Source organism: Pocillopora verrucosa, chromosome 4, assembly GCF_036669915.1.
Source record: "Pocillopora verrucosa isolate sample1 chromosome 4, ASM3666991v2, whole genome shotgun sequence".
NCBI classification, from domain to species: domain Eukaryota; kingdom Metazoa; phylum Cnidaria; class Anthozoa; order Scleractinia; family Pocilloporidae; genus Pocillopora; species Pocillopora verrucosa.
In genome coordinates, this window is record NC_089315.1 from 22,921,044 (window position 1) to 22,942,178 (window position 21,135).

General features: G+C 39.4%; 1 protein-coding gene across 1 annotated transcript in view; it reads right to left on the reverse strand.

Moving 5' to 3' along the window:
- LOC131778705 (intermembrane lipid transfer protein VPS13B) overlaps positions 1 to 21,034 on the reverse strand; it is a 33,338-nt gene extending 12,304 nt beyond the window's left edge. The window contains exons 1-24 of the mRNA XM_059095127.2: positions 20,549 to 21,034; positions 18,948 to 20,159; positions 17,718 to 18,129; positions 15,511 to 15,728; positions 14,823 to 14,999; positions 14,418 to 14,542; positions 13,502 to 13,686; positions 13,159 to 13,290; positions 12,558 to 12,749; positions 11,915 to 12,139; positions 10,659 to 10,834; positions 9,434 to 9,967; positions 8,677 to 8,910; positions 8,205 to 8,413; positions 6,979 to 7,845; positions 6,224 to 6,419; positions 4,890 to 5,427; positions 4,130 to 4,264; positions 3,686 to 3,976; positions 2,700 to 2,856; positions 1,741 to 2,000; positions 1,386 to 1,570; positions 1,018 to 1,217; positions 347 to 540 (exon numbers count right to left, since the gene is read on the reverse strand). Of these exons, the coding sequence (XP_058951110.2) occupies positions 347 to 540; positions 1,018 to 1,217; positions 1,386 to 1,570; positions 1,741 to 2,000; positions 2,700 to 2,856; positions 3,686 to 3,976; positions 4,130 to 4,264; positions 4,890 to 5,427; positions 6,224 to 6,419; positions 6,979 to 7,845; positions 8,205 to 8,413; positions 8,677 to 8,910; positions 9,434 to 9,967; positions 10,659 to 10,834; positions 11,915 to 12,139; positions 12,558 to 12,749; positions 13,159 to 13,290; positions 13,502 to 13,686; positions 14,418 to 14,542; positions 14,823 to 14,999; positions 15,511 to 15,728; positions 17,718 to 18,129; positions 18,948 to 20,159; positions 20,549 to 20,695 (7,201 nt within the window). The 5' untranslated portion in view covers positions 20,696 to 21,034. The remainder of the gene's footprint in view (positions 1 to 346; positions 541 to 1,017; positions 1,218 to 1,385; positions 1,571 to 1,740; positions 2,001 to 2,699; positions 2,857 to 3,685; positions 3,977 to 4,129; positions 4,265 to 4,889; positions 5,428 to 6,223; positions 6,420 to 6,978; positions 7,846 to 8,204; positions 8,414 to 8,676; positions 8,911 to 9,433; positions 9,968 to 10,658; positions 10,835 to 11,914; positions 12,140 to 12,557; positions 12,750 to 13,158; positions 13,291 to 13,501; positions 13,687 to 14,417; positions 14,543 to 14,822; positions 15,000 to 15,510; positions 15,729 to 17,717; positions 18,130 to 18,947; positions 20,160 to 20,548) is intronic.
- Positions 21,035 to 21,135: the final 101 nt, after the last annotated feature.

Below are 21,135 nucleotides of genomic sequence, written 5' to 3' on the forward strand. Positions count from 1 at the left end.
ACTACAGAAATTTCGTCCTTTTTTTTTTAAACTTAAGAGCCGAGCAAACCTTTGTAAACCAGAAGTGAAGGAGATGTTGTTAAAGAGTTACTTTTTCAGCACACCATTTTCAAAGGCAGTCTCCGAAGAATTGCTTATATTCTCCCAAATTTTCTGAGCAGTTGTTCTCTACCACACAACGGCTTTAACCGTTCTTTTTCTTTTTAACAGTCTACTAAAATGATAACAGTTCCAATGCATACAGAAAAAGAAGAAGAGCTGAACGAGAAGTGTTCTTCTATATTCGAGAAAGTTTACGTTAAAACAGACCATATAAGCAGAAAAGACAGAATAATCTTTATCTTACCTCGGCCGATCGCGTGCAGGTGATTGGTGAACTTGACTTGTAACATGCTGATATTCAGCTGAGCTGACAAGGCGGGATTGAGTTCCGGCTTCACCACAGAGTTCACTTTGACAGAAGCTGCCAGTGAAGCAGCACTCAGTAGAGACCGGTATGGAGACGCATAAGAGGTGGTTATGTAATCATCATCATCGTGGCTGTGAAAAAACAATAAAAGTTTGCCTACTAAAGTACTTAGTCAAGGAAACACAAGATAATAACCCTGAACCTTTAACTGCAGACAAAACAGCTGAGATCGCCAAGAACCATACGCATCTAGATAGCTTTTTTCACGATTTGCTTCACTACGGAGCCTCCGGCCGCCACTTTGTTGGTATGAGCGTTACTCACCCCTGAAGATCAAACCTAGTAAAGGTCTGTAATGTATCACAAAAGATTTACTTAGGAGCCCTACGCGACATCCGAAAGAACAGCTACCAATAAGACTATCAATCAACAAGAACAACTGGAACAGACCTATCACCTTACGCATCAATGTTTGTTTTCTTTTACAGGTAAATCACCAACGAGACGACAGTGCAAAAACTTAAAAATGGAGAATTCTAGGATCAAGTTCACCATATTAGTCTCCCTTATTCATAAATACAAATTAACTGTGTGACTGTGTCACGAACCTTCTATCATCCGGGTATTCAATGTCCACCGTCACGTCTACTACCATCTGCCACTCGGCAGCGACAATCACTTCTGCGGGGTGGGCCTTAGAGGGATCAGGGAGTGGAATGTGAGTTGCATTATTCTCCGACAGGGTGAACTCTTTGTAAGTAATGAAACATTTCTGAGTTGGATCCCAATACCGAAGAACACACGGTACCTGAGAAGAATAAAAGCAAAATTAAGAACACTTGAATTAGCTTTTGGCTACAACTTGGATAACTCGTTAATTCTTTAGAGCTAAAAAATTACCTACACCTTACACACTTTGTGTGTACACCACAGATAGCAAAATTATTCCAAAATGCTTTAGCATATCATGTGATACCTGATATTCATCGCCCATGTTCAAAGTGTTCACCAAAACAGGTGTCGACAGAGGCAGGGGTACCATATCAACCGCAGACAGTGCTCGGGGCTCGGGGTACCTCCAAGTCATCGCAGGAGGTCTTTCACTAAATTCCGATGTAAACACAACTTCCCACGGCTCTGGATGATGCGCCTCTCCCTCCCCTGTAACAAGGCAAACATAATTTGTTGAAACTTTTAGGGCAGAATTCGTTCAGGAACAACCTTGCTAGTGCAAAAGCAACGGAAACATAGGCCAGTCAGTAAACTCAAAATTTAAGAAAGACTAAAAGGCTGTTTTGTACACGTTTCAATGACACTTTTTTCTCCATTACCTGAGGCAGTTACGTATCTAAAGCAGCCAGCCCGAATATCGTCAAAAGACTCAAATAGAACAACCCGCTCAGGTTTCACGGGTGTGAGATCACTCTTATGAACACAATGTTCCTCCATTTCTTGATTTACCGTGGTTGGACTGAAAAACTGTTTAGCAAGATCAGCGAGGACACTAAGGCAAGTCACGTGCTCTTGACCAACATCGACCTGTACGAATCCGGCTTCAATAACCGCGTAGAGCTGAGGAATACCGCGGCCACTGGCAAGAAAAACAAGTAGCGAAAGCTTATTCGGTAAAACAAGGATATTTATCATATGAGCACAAACTGGCAACCACCAGGTTTTCAAATAAACTATTGCAAAACAACTTTGGACGTCCAATTGGAAAAAATGAAAAACTAATACGTGTGATAATACACACGTTAATTTCTGTGGCCACTTCTGGTTCCAGTTTTTAAACATTGCATCAGAGGAGAATTTCCGACTCAACTTAAAGTCGTCGACGGTATGTGAAGCAGGAAGATTTAGGACGCAACAAAAACATTCAGACAACAATGTTGTCTGCTTTTAACTTGTTCTCAAAAAACCAGAACATGTAGCAGCAACAAAATTTTGTGTAACAGAAACGGCTTGGAGGTCATCACCCTTCTTGAAGGAGGCAAGTTAGAACAAGGAGGGAAGGCGGGAGAGGGAGGGAATCAGCCTTGATTCAGAAAAAAAAAATACTGTTTTTGTTACACCACAGCCTAGAATAAGCTGTTATTTTTTTCAAGGCAAGTAAGTATTAAATACTTCATACTGAGTAGTAACTCGCGATCCTGACGTTTGAACATTGGTGTCCGACAGGAGGTCCACGGGTCTGACGAGGAAAGGGGGTTCCTTGGATCCACCTCTGAAAAGCAGTAACACGCTTCCGGTGGAAAACAAACTGTAAGTTATCTAGAAATTAAACACATACCTCTGCAGATACAGATCGCGACTGTGAGGCTCCCAAACCATCTCCAAATCGACGGAGCAGCTAAACGGATGAATCAGCGAACGACATCTGTCGTATACTGAGGTAGATAAACCCACCCCATGTAACTGCAATCTTGTGTCTGCTCGTTTTAAGTTTCCTTGTATATGAAATGCCGAAAACAAACAATAGTATAAATACACGTTTGGAATGAAAAAAAATTAACCTCCACTCGAATTTAGAGGATTTTACTACAAGATACAGAAAGTTACAAGCGAAAAACTTTTAGATAACGATTCTTTTAATATGGAATGTTTTTCTACTGAGATTTTTGGAGCCATGGAGAAGAAACTGAGATTTTGTTGACATTTATGATTCCTATAATAAGATCTCTGATGGTTAGTAATTTAGTGTCAACAACTGAGTTGAAAACGTAAATTAGCCATCATAAAGAGTAAAAAAGCTGACGTTTCGAGCGTTAGCCCTTCGTTAGAGCGATTGACGAAGGGCTAACGCTCGAAACGTCAGTTTTTTTACTCTTTATGGTGGCCAATTTACGTTTTCAACTCAGTTGTTAATACTACATTACCTACCATACTCTCCCACTGACGCAGCACCACAGTTTCTTTAGAAACTTACCCCCGTTATTCTCTGATGGTTAACTTCATTAATCCTTTGAACCCCAAGAGTGACTAGCATCTAATTTCTCCTTACAATACTCCCCTCTCCCCCACACGTTAGGGTCTCGAGAACATAAGAAATAATCACCAACAAGGAAGCTCTTGATTGTTAAACACTTTCTCATTTTCAGCACCGTAGGGAATGTGTAGAAAACATAATGAAGAATATGTATACTGATGTTGGGGTTTAAAGGCTTAATTGAGGACCGGAGAGCTTTTATCTTTGTTCTTTTCCACAGACTCACTGTGGAATAACCTTAAAACAGGCAATTACAAAAACGAGTACGCACATGATCTGCTCAAACATACCTTGTTCATCGAGTTTGAGACAAATTTTTGACTCAATTCCAAGTAGACTGCCAAGCAGTTTGGGTTTGCCGGGAATTGGAGGAGCCTCCAGATGAATAAATATTTCCGAGGTATTCAAACAAAAGGACCTCAAAAGAGATGTCCTTCCTGACGCTCTCATCTGGGTACCCTTGGCTCCTAAATGCTCCTCTTTAAGAACGACCAGGCCGTCTAGGAATTCTGTCATTTCTTCAGCCATTTCAAGGTTTAAGTTCAGGTGAAGAGAACGGCCCAGTTCTACAAACACGTCAGCTGAAATAAAAGAACAGTTGCATTTACATTAGAATCTGATTTTGTGTCACGTCTACTTTGCGCTTTGTGAACAAGGAATGTATGAAATCTCTGAAGACATTACCGTTGTGAGAATTCTTTTAAATCAGTAAGAAAGTAATTCCTGTTTATTACCTTTGCCACAGAGGAAATCTGTGATGTCTACAGTCACAAGTGATGGCAGAATACCACTGTGAGGATCAGGGAGCCCAGCTCCACTTTTAAGCCAATCCTCAGTATAATCAGCTGGATCAGGCAGCGGCTTGAACACTGGAACAAAAGAAAAACAATGGCTTGCGTCGGTTTTCCAGAGTATTAACCAACATCTCTGCCAGCCCACCTTACCAGGGTGTTGTTTCCTCCACGCTAATCTCCCTTCACGTCCACTTTTTCTCGCAATACATTTTTTCAATCTTCTCAAAAAGCACTTCACAGGCAGTTTTTTTCGGCAACGAGCAAAGTTACGTTAATTTGAAAGTATCTTAAGAATAGCAGTATGGTCTTGAAAATAAAAAAGCTACAAAGAATTTGGTACAAAACAAACCAGGATGTCTAAACCTTTAACTCTCATACCTGACCAAGACAGAATTTCTCCTTACAATATCATTATAATATTGAGCTGAATAGTGATGAGAAACAAGAAAACTATTTATTAGGGGATTATTCAGTTACCCAATACCAAATCCTCCGAACTAAAATCATAAGAATTGTAGGACAGACATTGAGGAGAACTATTCGAGATCTTGGGAATGAAAGGGTTAAAGATTGAGGAGAATGACTGACACGGATTGCTAGCATCGATTTGAAAAATGTAGACAACATATACATTTTGAAGATACACGAACGGAAACGTTGCTCCTTCAGCTGCAACTAAATTTGCAAGAAAATCTTGTACCTTTTTCAGTAGAAGGTCCAGTGATGCTGATGTCAAAACAGGAAACCTGAATCCTTGGATCACTAGACTGAGTGTTCACGATCAGAGCAGGATGAACCAGTTCAACTCGTAAAAAAGGTTTAATCTGAATAGATTTGCCCCTCCCCGGCATACTTTGTTTAGAGGCAAAGACTCTGTCTTCGAATTTATCTTCGAGTAGAAATTGAGAGTAAACTGCTGCTGATAGTTTCCTTCCGGTAAGGAAGACTTCCCACGGAACTTCACTTTGTTTTTCAGGTGGTTTGTACGTATTGCACGAGCCTTTTTCCACAGGAAATTTTGAAATTCCACTCCTGTCTTTTCTGAAATTTGGAGACAGATTACTACGTGTGCTCTCAAACCCGCTGTCGATTCTGTCAACACTTTGCAAAAAGACATCGTCTGGGCCACGGACTACAGAAGAGTCAGAAGACGCTTTGGCGCTCTCATTCAAAGGTACGCTCAACGAATTGGAGAGGGTTTTTAGATTCTCTGCAGAGAGAGTCTGAAGCAGCTGAATCTGTCAAAAAAAATTACATTGTGTTCTGTGCTAGTTACTCAAAATCGTGATTATTGCTAAGTATCTAAGTATCTAAATAACCTCAACTTGGGAAGCTGGTTCTGGTGTTACCCAAAAATCATAATAATCCCTTAAGAGAGTTGCCAGTTGAATGCAAAGTAGGTTTAGCTTGAGGAAATTGATTTGTCAGATTTGCCGTAAAGCTATGGAGCCTATTTAGCGTTCGTCCGTTGCAGTTGGTCAGTATCAATCTGTTGGTAAAACAGGTCATTTAATTCGACTCGTTTGTTGCTGGCCAGCCACACAAACGACTAACCAAAAAAAAAACTACCTCAAAAACTATTCACTTGACTCTGAATATGACATCTGTATGGGTCTGGACAAAACCGTATTTACTCAATTAAACGCCGCAAATTGAGGAAAAATAAACAATGAAGGCTGCACCCAGCCACAACAATGGGAAGGTAGTCGAGGATTGGAAGGGAAAAGAAGTACGGTTCCGTTTATATTTTGACCAAGAAAGACTTATTGGAACTTAACCACGATTCCCTTTGAAATAATAATTACGTTTTATCTATTGCTGACTAATTTGAGAGATATGATTTTTAAATACAAGCAGCCCTTGAATAAACGCTGCATCGAAACGCTGAAAATTGGATAAACGCCTCAGCGTTAATTGGGTAAATACACTGTAATTCGAGTAAAGAACACATGTACACTTGTGCTATACGATGTGCGATTACTCTCCGGTTTACAACAATGAGTGCATTATCTAATTCTTTTGGTGTCAATATACCTGTTCCTTGTTAAGAAAACAATCTACGTCTGTGACGACATTAAACTCCAGCGACCACCCGCAGACTTGGATTCTTTCAGACACTGTTGAGCGGTCCACTGCCACGTATTTCTCCACTGATATCGCGGGAGCAAGAACCACTCTAAAGTCTGAACCGGAAATTATTTGAGTGACGCGAACTTCCTCTGTGCCACGCCTGATAAAGAGAGAAAGCCAAACATAGGGTCATTCTTTAAGCAATCTGGTACATTCATTACACACCTGCAACTGTGTTTCATCTTGGTATTTCCAGATTATCATACCATATTTCCTTTGATGGCTCATTTCGATTTATTTTCCTCGTTATTTAGCCAATAACAGTATTTTCAGTTTAGAGTTGCTGCTCTTCTCATCATTTCCACTTCAAACTGGAAGAGTCGGTTTGAATTTAAATGGATGAGACAGAAAACAGAGTGCAAGTGACCGGCGGACTAGACCAACACAACTTTGAATGAATCAGCCACTTGATCTTGACCTTTTCAACGAAAAACTTTCACAAGAACAGGATATTTGACTGAACATATGAAAAATAGATATAAACAGAAACTACCATGTTGTTTACGTCATTACTACCCGCTATATGACTGATCAATCGATAATTCATCGCGCATTTCATGAACACCCTCATCTGAATTATAGGCCAATATAGCATGGTTTATCGATTGCTCGTATTCTATGTCAAACCACCGAATACGACATCTTTAACAAACACATACCACATCTGAGTGTTCCACTCGAGTGCTGGATTCTGGTCCACTGCAATACCAACCAGTTCCTGGTCATCCTCATGTTTGTGTTTCCCGCAGAGTTGTTCCCAACTCCCCGTCCACACGCCAAACCCGCACAGATCAATCTGGTACTGTACATCATGGATGTCATAGCCCAGGGCTTGCCTGGAGCCACGACCGAATTTACGAAACTTTTCGTAAAACTTGTGATTCAAAACTTTCCTGGAGTTTGGGTTGTCAGGATGAGGAGAAACAGCGACTGTTGAAAGTTGAACTACAGCCATGTCCTCTTGAGAATGAATTCTTTCCGATTCCTGTGCCGAGTTTGGATCCTTCCCAGCGAATAAACCCGGAATGAACAATCTTAGATTTCTCATGTTGACAAAAAGAAGTGGTAAGAGTTCAACATTAACAGTGAGACTTTCAGCTTTTTCCGCTTCTTCGTCGTTCTTAGGAATGAACATATTTTCTGTCTTCTCGGCGTCATTCTTGTCTTCAGACAAATAACGAAACTTCTCTAACAAGCTTACATCAAACGTATTAAGAGCCGAAACGATAGCTGGGCACCACAACACGACATCAAACGGCTGAATATTGACGTGCACTTCGTGCTGGTCTTTATATTGGTCTTCCTCTTTACCAGTCCTTTCCACAGAAGAAGATCTGCGTCTCTTTAAGTGAAGGGAGGAGCGTTTGTACATGATCGTGAGAAATCCGTGCGCTCCTGGGCCTGGATTTTCCCGGCGACCGCTGGACGGACGCCTTGCAGACGTGAAAAGTGATTTGGACGAGATGATGTCATTACAGGATAATAATATGCCGTTGAAATGACCAAGTTCCCAGAAACCATCAGAGCTTTGTAAATGAAAACAAATTCAAAATCAGTCTTAGCGGACGTTCACACCTACATTTTGCAACTTCGGTTTGTGTTAAAACTAAGACATGGAGTTTTTTGCATTATCTTGGAACACTTTTGTAACTTTGGCATAGTACGTAAATTAGAAAACTACTACTTTATCATTAAAACTGGTCTCTGCCAATTACCCAGATGTCCGCGTACGATCACTATCCTCGTGCCGTCAGAGAACTTTGTTCGTCATTTCAAACCCAGTCTGTTACATACGTACATCACCTAAATTCCGTCGTGCGCCTTAAGTTATGATTAACACTAACAAGATACATTATTGTACCACATAAACATCTGAAAAAGACACCTGTGTGTGAAGTGTGAAATATTGAAAGCTCCGATCTTGCACTGCATTTGAAGTATGGTGTCACTGAAATCAACTGAAGCTGTTAGGTCCTCTAACTCGGCACTGACGCATACAGCCGAATGATCGACCGCTGATCGACTATATAGATTAGCAACGACTCGAGGAAGAGTCCATTGCAACCACAGGGAAACTCGAATGGCGTTGGAAGGCTGAAAGAAGTAAGAAGTAAAAGAAAGACCATGATATTATAAAAGATGACTACTTAGTTATTGCAAAAGATTAGCGGGTGCTTTTGCTTTCTACAGAATCTGACGCCAAATATACTGTCTAAGTATATTAGTAGTGGCCGTATGAAGCAGACATTCCTCAATTTACACATTAGATTTTAGTTTTTTTCTATTAACATGATCAGGGTTTAAGGACCTCAGCAGACATGCCCAATCAACACACCCCCCTTTTGCTTTTGGCATACCTGTTGGACTTGTGAAAAGGTCGTTGATGACACGGTTTCGGTTGGTGCCATCTCACTCTCTACTTGGTCTTGAAAGGATGATGAAGCAAGAGAGGTTGTCCGTTTCATAGCTGGCGCGGTGGGATGGGTGACGGAAGTAGGCATACCGGAAGTAGTGTCGGCGGAAGAGGAAGATGTTGGGGTTGAAAAGCAGGTTGTGAGAAGACCCTCCAACAAGTTGGCGACTAACTGCATCTAAGAAAACGAAAAAAGAGTAAAAGCAGTCTTAAAACAATTACGAACGACACGCTTCCAATTTCCTTGTCGAAAGTAAGAAATACGAGGTTGCATGAGGGTCTCAATGAGGTGATGGCTTTTACGGCTTACGGTTAAAATTTTGGCCATTTGACGGCTAACGGTTAGAATCCTTCCAATTTTTTAGCGGTTAACTTTTTTTTACGAAATATTGGTTATAAATTGTTAATTTTTACGCCTATCGGGTAAATTTTTTGGCCGTTTATGGCTTTTGGTTGACCCCATTGTGACCCTTTTGCATTGGTTCAGGATCTGGCAAACTCACGTAATCCCCTTAGCAAATCACAGGCATAACCAACATCAACCACGCTTGATGTGTAAAGCGCCTCTTGTCAATAACAACCTCAAGTTCTCAATGACCCCTTGTGATACTTCATTGTGTTCTAATCAGCCGTCGCAATGATATCGCTTTTTGGTTTAGCGACGGTCAATCTAAATGCAACTCAACTTAAACCAGTCTCACCTGCTTCCCACAGCAGCTGACTTCAATTGGTTGAAAATCTGTGTGAACACAAAATCCAAGCATGGAAACCCTTCTCCCACTCGCGTTACTCGGCTTGAGAAACTGGAGCGGGGCCAGTGGGGAGGAACTTGGCACGGATGATGTTCGAGCAGATGCAAGTACGGCGGTGGATGACACTTTTGACAATAAATAATGTACAACGGGTTGAAGATCCTCTCCATTCAGTGATGAGCTTTTCTTCACGTACACGGAGTACACCGCTAGATTTTCTGCTTCTAATGTCCACGGTAGCGTTTCTCGTCGTGTAGCGTCTTTGTGATGTCTCTTCACTGGCAGGGATTGCCTAACGGACATGGGTTCGTGGTTTGCACTAAGAAGTTTAAAGCTTGGGAGGCAAATGACCAGTGTGGGTGGAAATGAATTGTTTGTCGTTTTTAAGGATTGGGTGGAAAATGTAGATGCAATATCGTTGGTTTCAAACTCGTGAGCAATGTGCTTCTCTGGCAGGAATAATACAGCACTCTTCATATGAACCTGAAACGTGAGTTAGGGCTTAATATTTGCTGCTCTCCCTTATCCTCAATAAAATAATCTAACTATGTATTTTCTCCAAACTGTTCTTCATATATTTCATAAGGTTCTGGCAGGGGAATTTGTTTCACAATCAAGAGCTTCTTTACTTGGGGTTAATGTCACTTATCAGAGTGACCTTAACGTTTGATTTGCGGGTTTGATTTCCTTACATTGTAAGGAAAAAGGGTTAAAGCACATTCAACTAGTTCAGAGAATTTCAAGTAATATCTGTGCAACTTCTTCACGCTAAGTGTCGCTCGAAGGTTCATTCATTAGACGTGATCAATTTTTAGGAGAAGCACGCATTCAGCACCTGACAGAAGCCTGAGGCTAGATCTCTTTTAAAGTTCGTAAAAATAACACAATCAAGCCGTCACCTTTGAAAACAAGAGGGAGTGTGAGAACTTTCTTGAATTCAAAGAGATAAATACCTAATCAGTCCATTAATGGAAGAAATGTTCATTCTGAGTATAGAAAAATGGTACTGGAAAAAAGGTTGTTTCCCTTGATATCTTAAAACTTACCTAGAATCTGTCTCGAGAAACATACACTCTCTTGGAAAACAAAATATACAGTTTCTCTCGAAAACAGGTATTAAGTGCATATCAAAAAATTGCAACCTGACAGCCTTTGTATAGAGACATCTACTAACTTGGAGTTCCATGGCTGTCAAAAAGGAAAGCTTGTCAAATAACCAATTCTCAAACATCTTTCGTCCATCCACTACTTCTTGTGAGCTTTCATTTAGTGGACTCTGTTTTTGTGGACTTTCGTCTTGTTTGCTATCTGCTTTTTCTTCTTTCGCTGGAGAGGCAACCGAACCATACCCTGAAAGACAGTTGTTTTGGATATTAGAATGGTTTTCAATGACAACTATCATATTGTTTCTACTCTCTTCCGGACAGCAAATTAAACACAATTAGTTTTTAAAATAAAAGCAGTCTCTTCAAGGTGGAGTTCTGCTGCTAAGATGTTGATCAAAATTGCTTCTATATAAGATTATTTGTGTAAGGATGGAGGAACAGTCTGCAAACGCACGCTTCTTAGTCCCTCAAAGCGCTAATGCGCTCGGAAAAGTTATAAGTTTTCGCCTCCAACAAATAAACCAAAGCAAAATATCTTCACCCACACCAGCGTTCTCGTTTACTTTTCGTTTTGTATTTGATGCTTTCCGCCAAACATATAAGCCCCGTGATTTCTAGAGGCCCCCTTACAATCTATTAAAATAGTATTTTTAACAAGTATTGTGAATTTATTAATTTTGTGACGTAAACCACCGTTTTCTTTGTGAATGGCGAATGCAGTTTGATGTAATCTACACCAAATTGCATGAAAACATTGTTGATGGCACAGACGACGCTTAAAAACATTTTTACTCCACCGTTCTTAACAGTCTCCGTTTTCAGCTTGGTCCACGACAAAAAAGACCGGTGTGTTTACAAGCAATGCATTTGACGCCTTTTTCAATACTGTAGTTTCCATTTTTAACAGCGATAACTTTGCGGATGTCTTAAATCATGGAACAAAACGGACGTACTTGTAGAAGTATGAGTTTTCAAACGAAAACAAAATGGCAAATTTTTCCCTGAAAATCTACAAAATAGTCTCTGCGAGAATCAAACAACTAGGGAGAAGGAACTTTTCAACCCGTCCTTAAAATTTTGTTTTTTTTTTAGGCATTCAGGGGCTATGCACTAGGCCGCGAACAAATAGCCTTTGTTACCATGGCAACAAGAGTGCTGCAACTTTTAAAAAGGGCATTTTTGTGCATCGCCCTAAGTGCCTGACAGCGCTCAAAATTTTAAGGCGGGGTTGCAAATTGTCATTTCCCAGTTGTTTGATTCTTACAGAGACTAGTTCTTAATACATTCCACATTAAGTAGCATGAAACACCTTTCATGTACCTACCTCTTGCAAATGATTTCTTTCTGGGGGTGGTGGCTGATGGGGTTTTGGGAAGAGACTGCTGCCGAGTAGTCTTAGTCCTCTCTCGTTCTGCTTTGTGACGGGGTGTTACTTTTGGTGCAGGAGACTTATAACAAATCCACTTGTACAGCAGAGGATCAAGGGAAGCCGTGATACCCTTCAGATGAAACAGGACCAAACCGCTCAACTGATCACCACTCGGTGGAACTATTGAGAAAAATAAAAGATCAAACAAACAAACAAACAAGAAAGTAGGTTTATAAGTGACTGATTGACTAAGTTGATTACCAAGGTAGAGTTGATAAATGTTATGTAGTTTAATTTCAGTAGCAAAATTGGCGGAGCAACGAGGGAGTTGTGGGTTGTCGGTTGTGTGTGCAAGCATGTGACGGATGAAGCAAGAATATTCAGCTACATTTCCCTAAGTTGCAGTAACAAAAAGAAGAGACTGCAGTTATGTCACCTCTACTAACTCCGGTTTTGGGGAGCGAAAGGACGAAAATGAAAACGGCCTGTAAGGGCAATCTGCTGATTTAGGTTGTTCCACTTTTTCACTGCTCCTTCCCGGACACGAAGGACTATGAATAAGCTAAGAAATCAACGTATCAATGAAATTAAAATTTACCTGGTTGTGCCACAGGGTCACCACTCCTAATAGCAGCCTGTGGCAACTGTACAGTGAAGGTTAGAACTGGTCCTGTACTTTCAACAAAGTTCTCCTGCAGATGCGCTGACCTAAACAGATTGCCTGTGTACATTTCTGAGGTGTCAGATGGACCCTTAACTAGAGGCGTTGTTTCAGTAGTACCAGACTCACCTACAAAAGAACAACAAATCTTATTTCATTTTCAGGTAACTTAAATGCTCTACAAGTCCTAAAAGCTTAGAGTGCGTGAGGAATCTTATGAAATAATGAGTACAGGAATGATATTCATAGGTTAATTGAGATTTAAACTTGGAAACTTGAGTGAGATTTTTGCCTCAGAAGCTCAGACTATGAGTGAGAAACACCTCTAGACATTATGAGAGTTCCACAGTTTTTGTCACCTTGCCAAGGTTAGAAATAACTAAGTGTGAAATTAGTGTCAAAATGGGTGAGGCTGAAGATTTTCATTTCAATGAATAGACCAATTTCTTGCCCAATATAGTCCACCATACCACAAAACTGAAATTATAGTGAGTAATACTTTGTTTCAGAGTTAACAATGCTGTAAGACAATACTCACAGGACTTGAGAGAGGCAAAAACAGATCCCACCGAACCACTTGCACCAACAACAGACTGAGTCTCACAGAACTGCACTTGGATGTTTGAAACTTTAAATTGCAACTCAGGCTGTATGCCTCCTGAGTCTTGATCTGACATTTTAAAATTAAGAAATCATTGATTACTACTCAAGTTGAGTGTAATAGAAGTGTCGTATGAAGGGTTTACACTTATACTAAACTGATCTACAGCAGAGAAGAACACCAACTTACTATTGTAGGCCAGATTACTATCTTGAGTGGCAACAATAAATTTTGTAAATGATGTAATTACATGACCAACAACATATCCAGGTATGCTTACCATTGGGATAGAACACACAGCCAACAATTGCTCTAGGAATTGGAGCCATTTTTCCTTCTTTTGTCATGCTGCTTGCCCAAGAGTCAGCAATGTGAGACATGAGTACAAACTGAGGCTTCGTCAAAATAGTCTGAAAGTTTGGGACTTCTATGTGAGCCTCTTTCTTAAGAAGGTCTGCTCCACCCCTACAAAAAAGACACAACAATCACATTAGAGAAAAGCTTTTTATGCACATGACTTGTACTTCTATAGGCTGGCCTATCTACTTGTATTGTGAAATAATATGGCTCTGTCTGATCAAGACAGACCAACTAAATTTTTCTGTATCTTATACCAGTCTTTGAAACCATCTCCTATTCTACAGGTCAAGCGCTGTCAACAATCATGCCACCTTTTAAATCACCCAGCTATATCCTCTGGAAAAGGTATTGTTGTGGCCCTAACATAAACACCACGCACTTTAAAAACTCAATCATTAATTTCTTGATTTTTAAGTATGACTTAGCTCTATTGCAGTTAATGTATTAGTCAATGTAGCAGTGTGGTTTGTATCATAACATATGTTCTTTAATAGTTTGGAAATAAAGACTATTGGACTATTTAGATTAGATTAGTTGTTCAAATTCAAAATAGCTGAGCATTAGAAATGGTGGAGTGATGTACTACTTTCTTCCATTTCTTAATTGCTTGACCCTGCAGGTTCAGGATGCTATTCACTAACAGACCGTTTGGAAGAGCAACTATTTAACACAGAGTGTGGTAAACAATTGTTAAGTGATTCAACTTGAGAAACTCGAGAACCTTAAGTACAGATTCAGATTAAATATTTCCACTTTATTTTCGATTATGTCTGTAATATTTACTGTACATTATGAAAAACTATTGCGACAAAAATATAAAGATAAGAAAGGCCTACCACGATTCAGGCAAAATGCAAAATCTTAATGATCCAGCCACACTGAATGCTGGAATGATGTTAACCAAAGGCATGTCTATTACATCAGAGTGAAGCTGTGTTACACTGACTTGAATGCCAAAAAGCTACAAAAGGAGGATTGAAAGGCAAAACATGATTGTGTTCTCAGATTGGAAACTGATAAACAAGCATTTGTATATTCAATTAATTGTTTTAAGTGAGGGGTGGCCTTGTAATTACAGACAATGACGATTAAATATATTTAAGCAATTTTCCAACCATGGTAGCAACAAAAAAATCCAAAATCTAAAAGAACAAGGAGGCCTTTGAGGTAAATTTCTTGGACAGAATCAGCAATAAGATCTTACAAATAAATTTATTGCTGTTTGTACTAAAATTACAAACCTGGGCAGACACATCAGAGTATGTACACATGAGCATGGCTTTGCCAGCAGGGTATTCTGCATTTGCTACAGTCAGTTTAGTAAGCTCTGTTGGGTACATTGGTTCTGTTACTTGGACATCAATTCTACTGATCTGAACAATACAGACCACCTCGGGAACAATATCAGTATCTTCAACCTGGAAAGAAAGATACTCTCATCTAATAGAACACCACATCAGTCAATCACTCCCTCTCTGGCTTAATAAACACCCAAAGCTGTGTAAAAAACATCTTGGAAATTGTAAGAAAGTGGGAAAAACATGAAATGGACTAACAAAGAGGAATAACAGTACCAAGTTGCTCCTCTTGCTTCACCCACTTTTATTGAAGGAATTTTTTTTATATAGTTAAGGGAGGAAATGTGAAGCAAGTGCTGAGCATTATCAAAAATAAATCTATGAAGACTCCTTTGAAGAAAAAAGATTCTTTTAAGACTCCTCAGGCCCTATGTCAACACCTAATAATTATCTATCACTATCAATGTCATGACATTCAAAACAATGAACAATGAAATTCAAAAGATTAACTGGCATGGATAAACAAATCCCACAACTCAAAATTCAATTCTAAGAGTTCCCCGGTTTTTAGATCTACATGCACAGTAAACTTTTGAGACAGCTTTAATTAGGTAACATATTTCATAATTACATCAGGAATGCTCTGTAGTGACAACTGTGAGGAGACAGTGTGTAGCTCTGTGCTGCTGTTTGTGTGGTGCAGTAGAGGACCTTGGGACATCTTTCCATGGTCAGCAGCTGGTAGAGTAGCAGTAAAAGACACCAGGGTGATGCTGGAATTACGAGCTGGAATGTTGCCTGCCAGAAGCTGTTTCTCGATGAACTCATCATAGAACGGTTCACATTTTTCTACAATGTCAACAAAATAAAACTGCATTAGTTATAAAAAATAGACTGAACATATTACATTGCAGTACGTACATGTAGCATTCATGCATATAATAAAGTACCATGCTCAAATCAAACTCCTTTTTCATGGCTGAAACCATTCACAGAAGATTCTGAAATCAAGAAAGAAATCTTCCCTGAGGAGTTGACCTCATACCATGCCACATCAAAGCACAAAGCTGTGGGATCTGACTCATTGACAAACACTTAGAATTTTTTCTTTGTTGTGTGCTCATGATATATTTCTCAACATCTTACTCAGCAAGATTCTTCTTCTGGTTATTCAAGTTTCTATCAAAAAAATCCTGTGTTTACCCTAGGTAATCAGCCAGGCCATTTCCTCATCAAGGGTCAACTTCACAGAGGTTTGAAAATAGTTATGATCATGAAAGTTAAAATGGGGAGGTCTATTTTTTTTTCAAATGACTGTTGTCAATAGTAAAAATTACCATGGAATATTTGGTCATATGCAGACATCAGGACTGGAGTAAATGCAAGGTAAGATGTACATGTGATGTATACATATGACCTCTTTAAACTACTCTGTACATATATGTTATTTGCCGGCTGGGAGGTCCGTATGGTGAAAAACTGTGACTGAGGTCTTGAAAATACTGCCCGAGGCCGTAGGCCGAGGGCAGCATTTTCAAGACCGAGGTCACAGTTTTTCACCATACGGACCGACCCTTAGCCAGTAAATAACATATTCATTGTTTTTAAACTTGACGAAATTCTTTCCGAAAGAACCCGAATGATTTATGGCTGTAAATACGGCAAGATCTTCCATAAACTGAACAATTTTTGAGTGAGTAAATGGTAGTTAAAACAGAGGTGATGCAAATTTAAGAGAGATGCCTCAGCGAAACATTTTCATTTCCGTAACGATAAAGGTGATTTAAAAGGCTTCCAAACAAACTTTGAAACATTATTTTTACAAGTATCTGTCACAATCTGACACCTGTCAATTAGAGAGCGCGCAAGAAAAAAAAAAGCATAGGAACATTTGAAAACCAACAGAACTAGTTTGGCAAGGACTGTCACGACAATGTTTTCTTCAAAATCAGTTAATGATCTAACGGAAAGTATTATTCACTCTCATCGACCATTCATTCATGTACGAAGATTTACCTCTGTTCATTAAGTAAACGGCGAGGAAAGTAATTGTGAGTAAATTCCATTTTTTTATTTTGAAGTTGTGAGAGTTTGCTCGTTTGTTTGCTGTAATGGCGTGTTTAACTCTGATCTTTCCTTCACAAAAACTAAATTCGAACGGCACACTCCAACGAGACACAAGGGAATGTAATGCGGCCTTTTCTCAAAAAATTCCTTCAATTTCTGTTGTGCAATTTAAGGTACAAATGTCCAAATTGAACGGAATTGGAAAGACTCACCAGGAGCGTATATTTGTTGTAGAACTTAAATTAAGACTTCGCTCGCTCTTTCACTATGAACAAATTGCTCGAGAAAATTCAGATATTAAATGAATGAAAGTTCCATCGTTCAGTTTAACTGTAACCAAATACCTCACGTTTCAACTTTCTGGGTACTTTTTGTGAACGATTAAAATTAATTGCAGACGGTTTTTAGGCCGCTTGTCAACCAACGTAATGACACTATTGTTTATATAAATTCATTCTGAAACCAATATTTTTCTGTCAACTAAAGTGATTTGATAGAGAGAAAAGAGAGGATTCATAAGTTATTTATCGGCTTGAGGTAGTGACCGAAGTGTTTGCTTAAAAATACTGCCCAGCCGAAAAACGAGGTATATTTATGAAAAATGACAATGAAAGTTGGGATGTACTCGGCGACTCAAGAAAGCGTTACCGTGGCCCGTGGGCAGAGATAGGAAAATACTGACCGGGTAAAGAACCAATCAGATTGCAAGATTCGTTACTGTGCCCTCTAAAAAAACAATAAAAAGAGATATGTACACTGTGTAGGTCATACCTTTTCTTGGAACAATATCATCAAATGCCAGCTTCAAAACAAGCTCCAATCTATGCATCATACTTGTTGACAGCTGTAAATGTGTTGGGCCCACAATCAATCGTTTGAAAGACATCTCCTTCACAAGTCGTATTTCACCAAAAATTTCTAACCCTTCAAACTGATTTTCCCCAGCATCCTGATCACTCTCTTGTTCAATTTCCATTGTGTACAAATAGTCAGCAAAAAAAGCCCCATATCTCTTGAGGGCAAGTTTCTCGTTGTGTATCTTTAGGAATTCCTCTGCATCGAATGTCAGATCAGGAATTGCTAGAGAAGATCTTTCTCCATTGTCAAACAAGGAACCTGTCAGAAATCCTGATGAATCAGAGGAATCTTCCCTATGACTTGCAATGGTGATAAAAACATCTTCCTAGAAAAAGATTATAAAGAAGAAGCTTATTTCTAATTACACTCCGAGCTATTGAAAATCTCTCCTAACTGGCAACAGTTAGAGATAATGTTGCTCTATCTCTTCACCAAATTTGAGCTTCATTCCTTCAACATTTTCCAAGAAAATCAATGCTGAAATCATCAATACAGCATTTTCAATATGATCGTTGCCAAACTTGGTGACCACAGGAATTCGGAGCATGCAGGCCATTTCAAATTAACCACACGGTGCTGCAACTTCCATGGAAGTCCACTGCAGTTCAAAACAAAGTCAATTGCTGATTGGTAAATTTGAAATGGTCTGCATGCTTCAAATTCCTTTAATGGCTGCCAGTCAAATTTTCAGAGCTTTATTCATAACCCTCAGATGTTGTTTGTCTTATGTCAACAATTACTAACCACAAAAACATAGTGTGGTCTGCCTGTGATGATACAAATGTACACTATGCTGCAAGATAAAGAGATTCTTCACCAATTGTCACTGCACCATAAAATGGAAGAGTAGAGCATATGTTGCGATGGAATTCGTTTTAACTGTGTTCTTCTTTGTTCACGGATAATGATGCTTCATCAGAAACAAAGGAAAATACATGTACACATCAATTGGTTCAAAATCATTTTGACCTCGATTAATTAATTTAACAAAACAATTTTAGCTTTACAGTCATCATGTTCATTAATTTCTTCTAGAATACTGATTGAAATATATTAAATTTTGTCATATCATTACAATGATAGTAATTACATTTCTGTGTGGTTCTTTAAAACCTTAGTTAATAACTGTCTTGAAGATTGTACCTTATCATCTGCCTCAATTCCTTCTTTTGTTGAAGACACATCCAAACTTCGACAAACACAGTTACCAATATTCCACCCAATGATGGATGACACACCAACCTGAGTGTCAAAAAATTCATCTCCTCTCAATACCATTTCAGCTGCTCCTCCTGACAATTCAAAACTCAACATAGGCTTGAATTCAAATCTCTGTCCACCAAAAAAATTCCCATCACTGACCTTTCCTGTCAACTTAATAGTAATTGTCACATGAGAAACATAGAATCCTGCCAGCAGTAGAGGTGTTGGTGGAGGTGTTGCTAGCAGTGCTGACTGATCATCTGTGAGATTAGGAACAAAAGACCACACCCAGTTGACCCAGTCTTCATCATTTGGATTTTGCTGGTTGCCTGTCTGAGTAGAGACCTCTTGTGGTTCTGATGTAAAACTCAGATTTGGATTGGAAATAGCTTGTTGCTCAACAATTTTTTTTGCTGGGTGTGGTTTGTACTCAGAACCAGGTAAATCTAGAGTTCCAACATAAAGACTGAGACATAGAGTAGCCAATCTAATAACCATTGGAAGTTGTTGATCTGTAAGTGAAATGTCTGCAGATTCACAATACACATTAAACTTTGTTTCAATGGGTCTGAGAAGGCTGTCAAACTTCAACATCATTCGACAGCGTAGACCACACTTGTACAATAGCGGATCTTGGTAGAGTTCTATTTTCCCACTGGAATTTCGTTTATCAAGACAGATGGTCAGATCAGAAATATTGCATACTTTCTGAAGCAAAAAGTCAGGAGCAACAACATCAACAAAAGCCTTCTCCCAGTTGCTGTTCACACTGAATGTTTCAGCTGATTTGATGTTTAAGGACAAGACAATGTCATCTTCCAAGTATTTCAATATAACATTGTTAACACATATTGATACATTGTTGATCACTCGGTTGATAAGGCTTTGAACATACCCAGAAGGAGGGGTCTCCTCTTTGCCCCCCATTACCTTCTCAAGGTCTTCTTTTTCATTTTCACTAATGGCTGAAGCTGCCTCAGAGGCCTTACTTGATTGATCACTTGGGCTATGATCAGGATATTTCAACTGGACAACACACTCCAAAGTGCTGATGGTGATCTCAACTGGCTCTGATCCCAGCTTTGTCCATGGGATATGGATCTGTAGCTTGTGTATCTTCCCACTGAGAAATGTTATTGGCAGGTGTAATTCCTGGAAGAACATTATTATGTTAATAAAGGTGTCATTGCTTATTTGCAATGTAGGTCAGGCTAATCATGATGACCGTGATGTATTCAATTGCCATACAACTAGTTCTTGTCAGGTGACAAGGTTGAAAGTTTACATGTTTACATGCTGTCTTCCATGCATTTCGACAACAAAGACTAGTAGTATAGCCTTTGAAAATGTTGCAATCAATACAACTGATTTGCCTCACCTGATGAGACAAGCAATTAACCATTCATTATCTATGAAACCACCATGAACGGCAACATTTTCTAAAACATTAGTATCCTTACAATAAATATCTTGATCATTCTTGGCTTATCAGAAAAAGAGGTGCTCATTAAAACTAGAACTGAGGTAACAATCTTTCTCACCTTTTCCAAAACATCCAGCCGTAGTTCTAAATTGTACAATACAACATCTCCGCCCCATAGCGACAAACTGAGGTCTGAAGGCTTCAAATTCTTTATGTACTTGTCGACGTAGCTCATCAAAACTGGGGTGATGTAACTTTCTAACATGGCTGCTGTAAAAACCCCACTGGGTCCTTCCAAGATTTTTACTTCAACAGTGTATTTTCACACGTTCACTTCGTTTACACAAACAAAGCACATCTTTGGTAAACAAAACTAATTTTGAGTTTGAAGCCATTGGAAGTACAGGTAATTTCGAAACGGTGCTATTTGTCTCCTTTGCCACAAGGAAACAGTGCTTCAGTCGGGCAGCTCATGTTTTATACAACCTTGAACACTGGCGATATTTACACCTAGTCATTCAATTCCGGTTAGTTTACCCTGAGTCCAGAGACTGAATTATCATAGGACGACCATATTCAATGTTATTATTCCTACCGAACTTCAGTTTCTCCCAGGCGTTCATGGGATAAAACATGGAAGAAGATTGGTACACTGACATGTACCAATCAAATTCGCTCTAATATCGAGCGCCACGCTGGCAACTT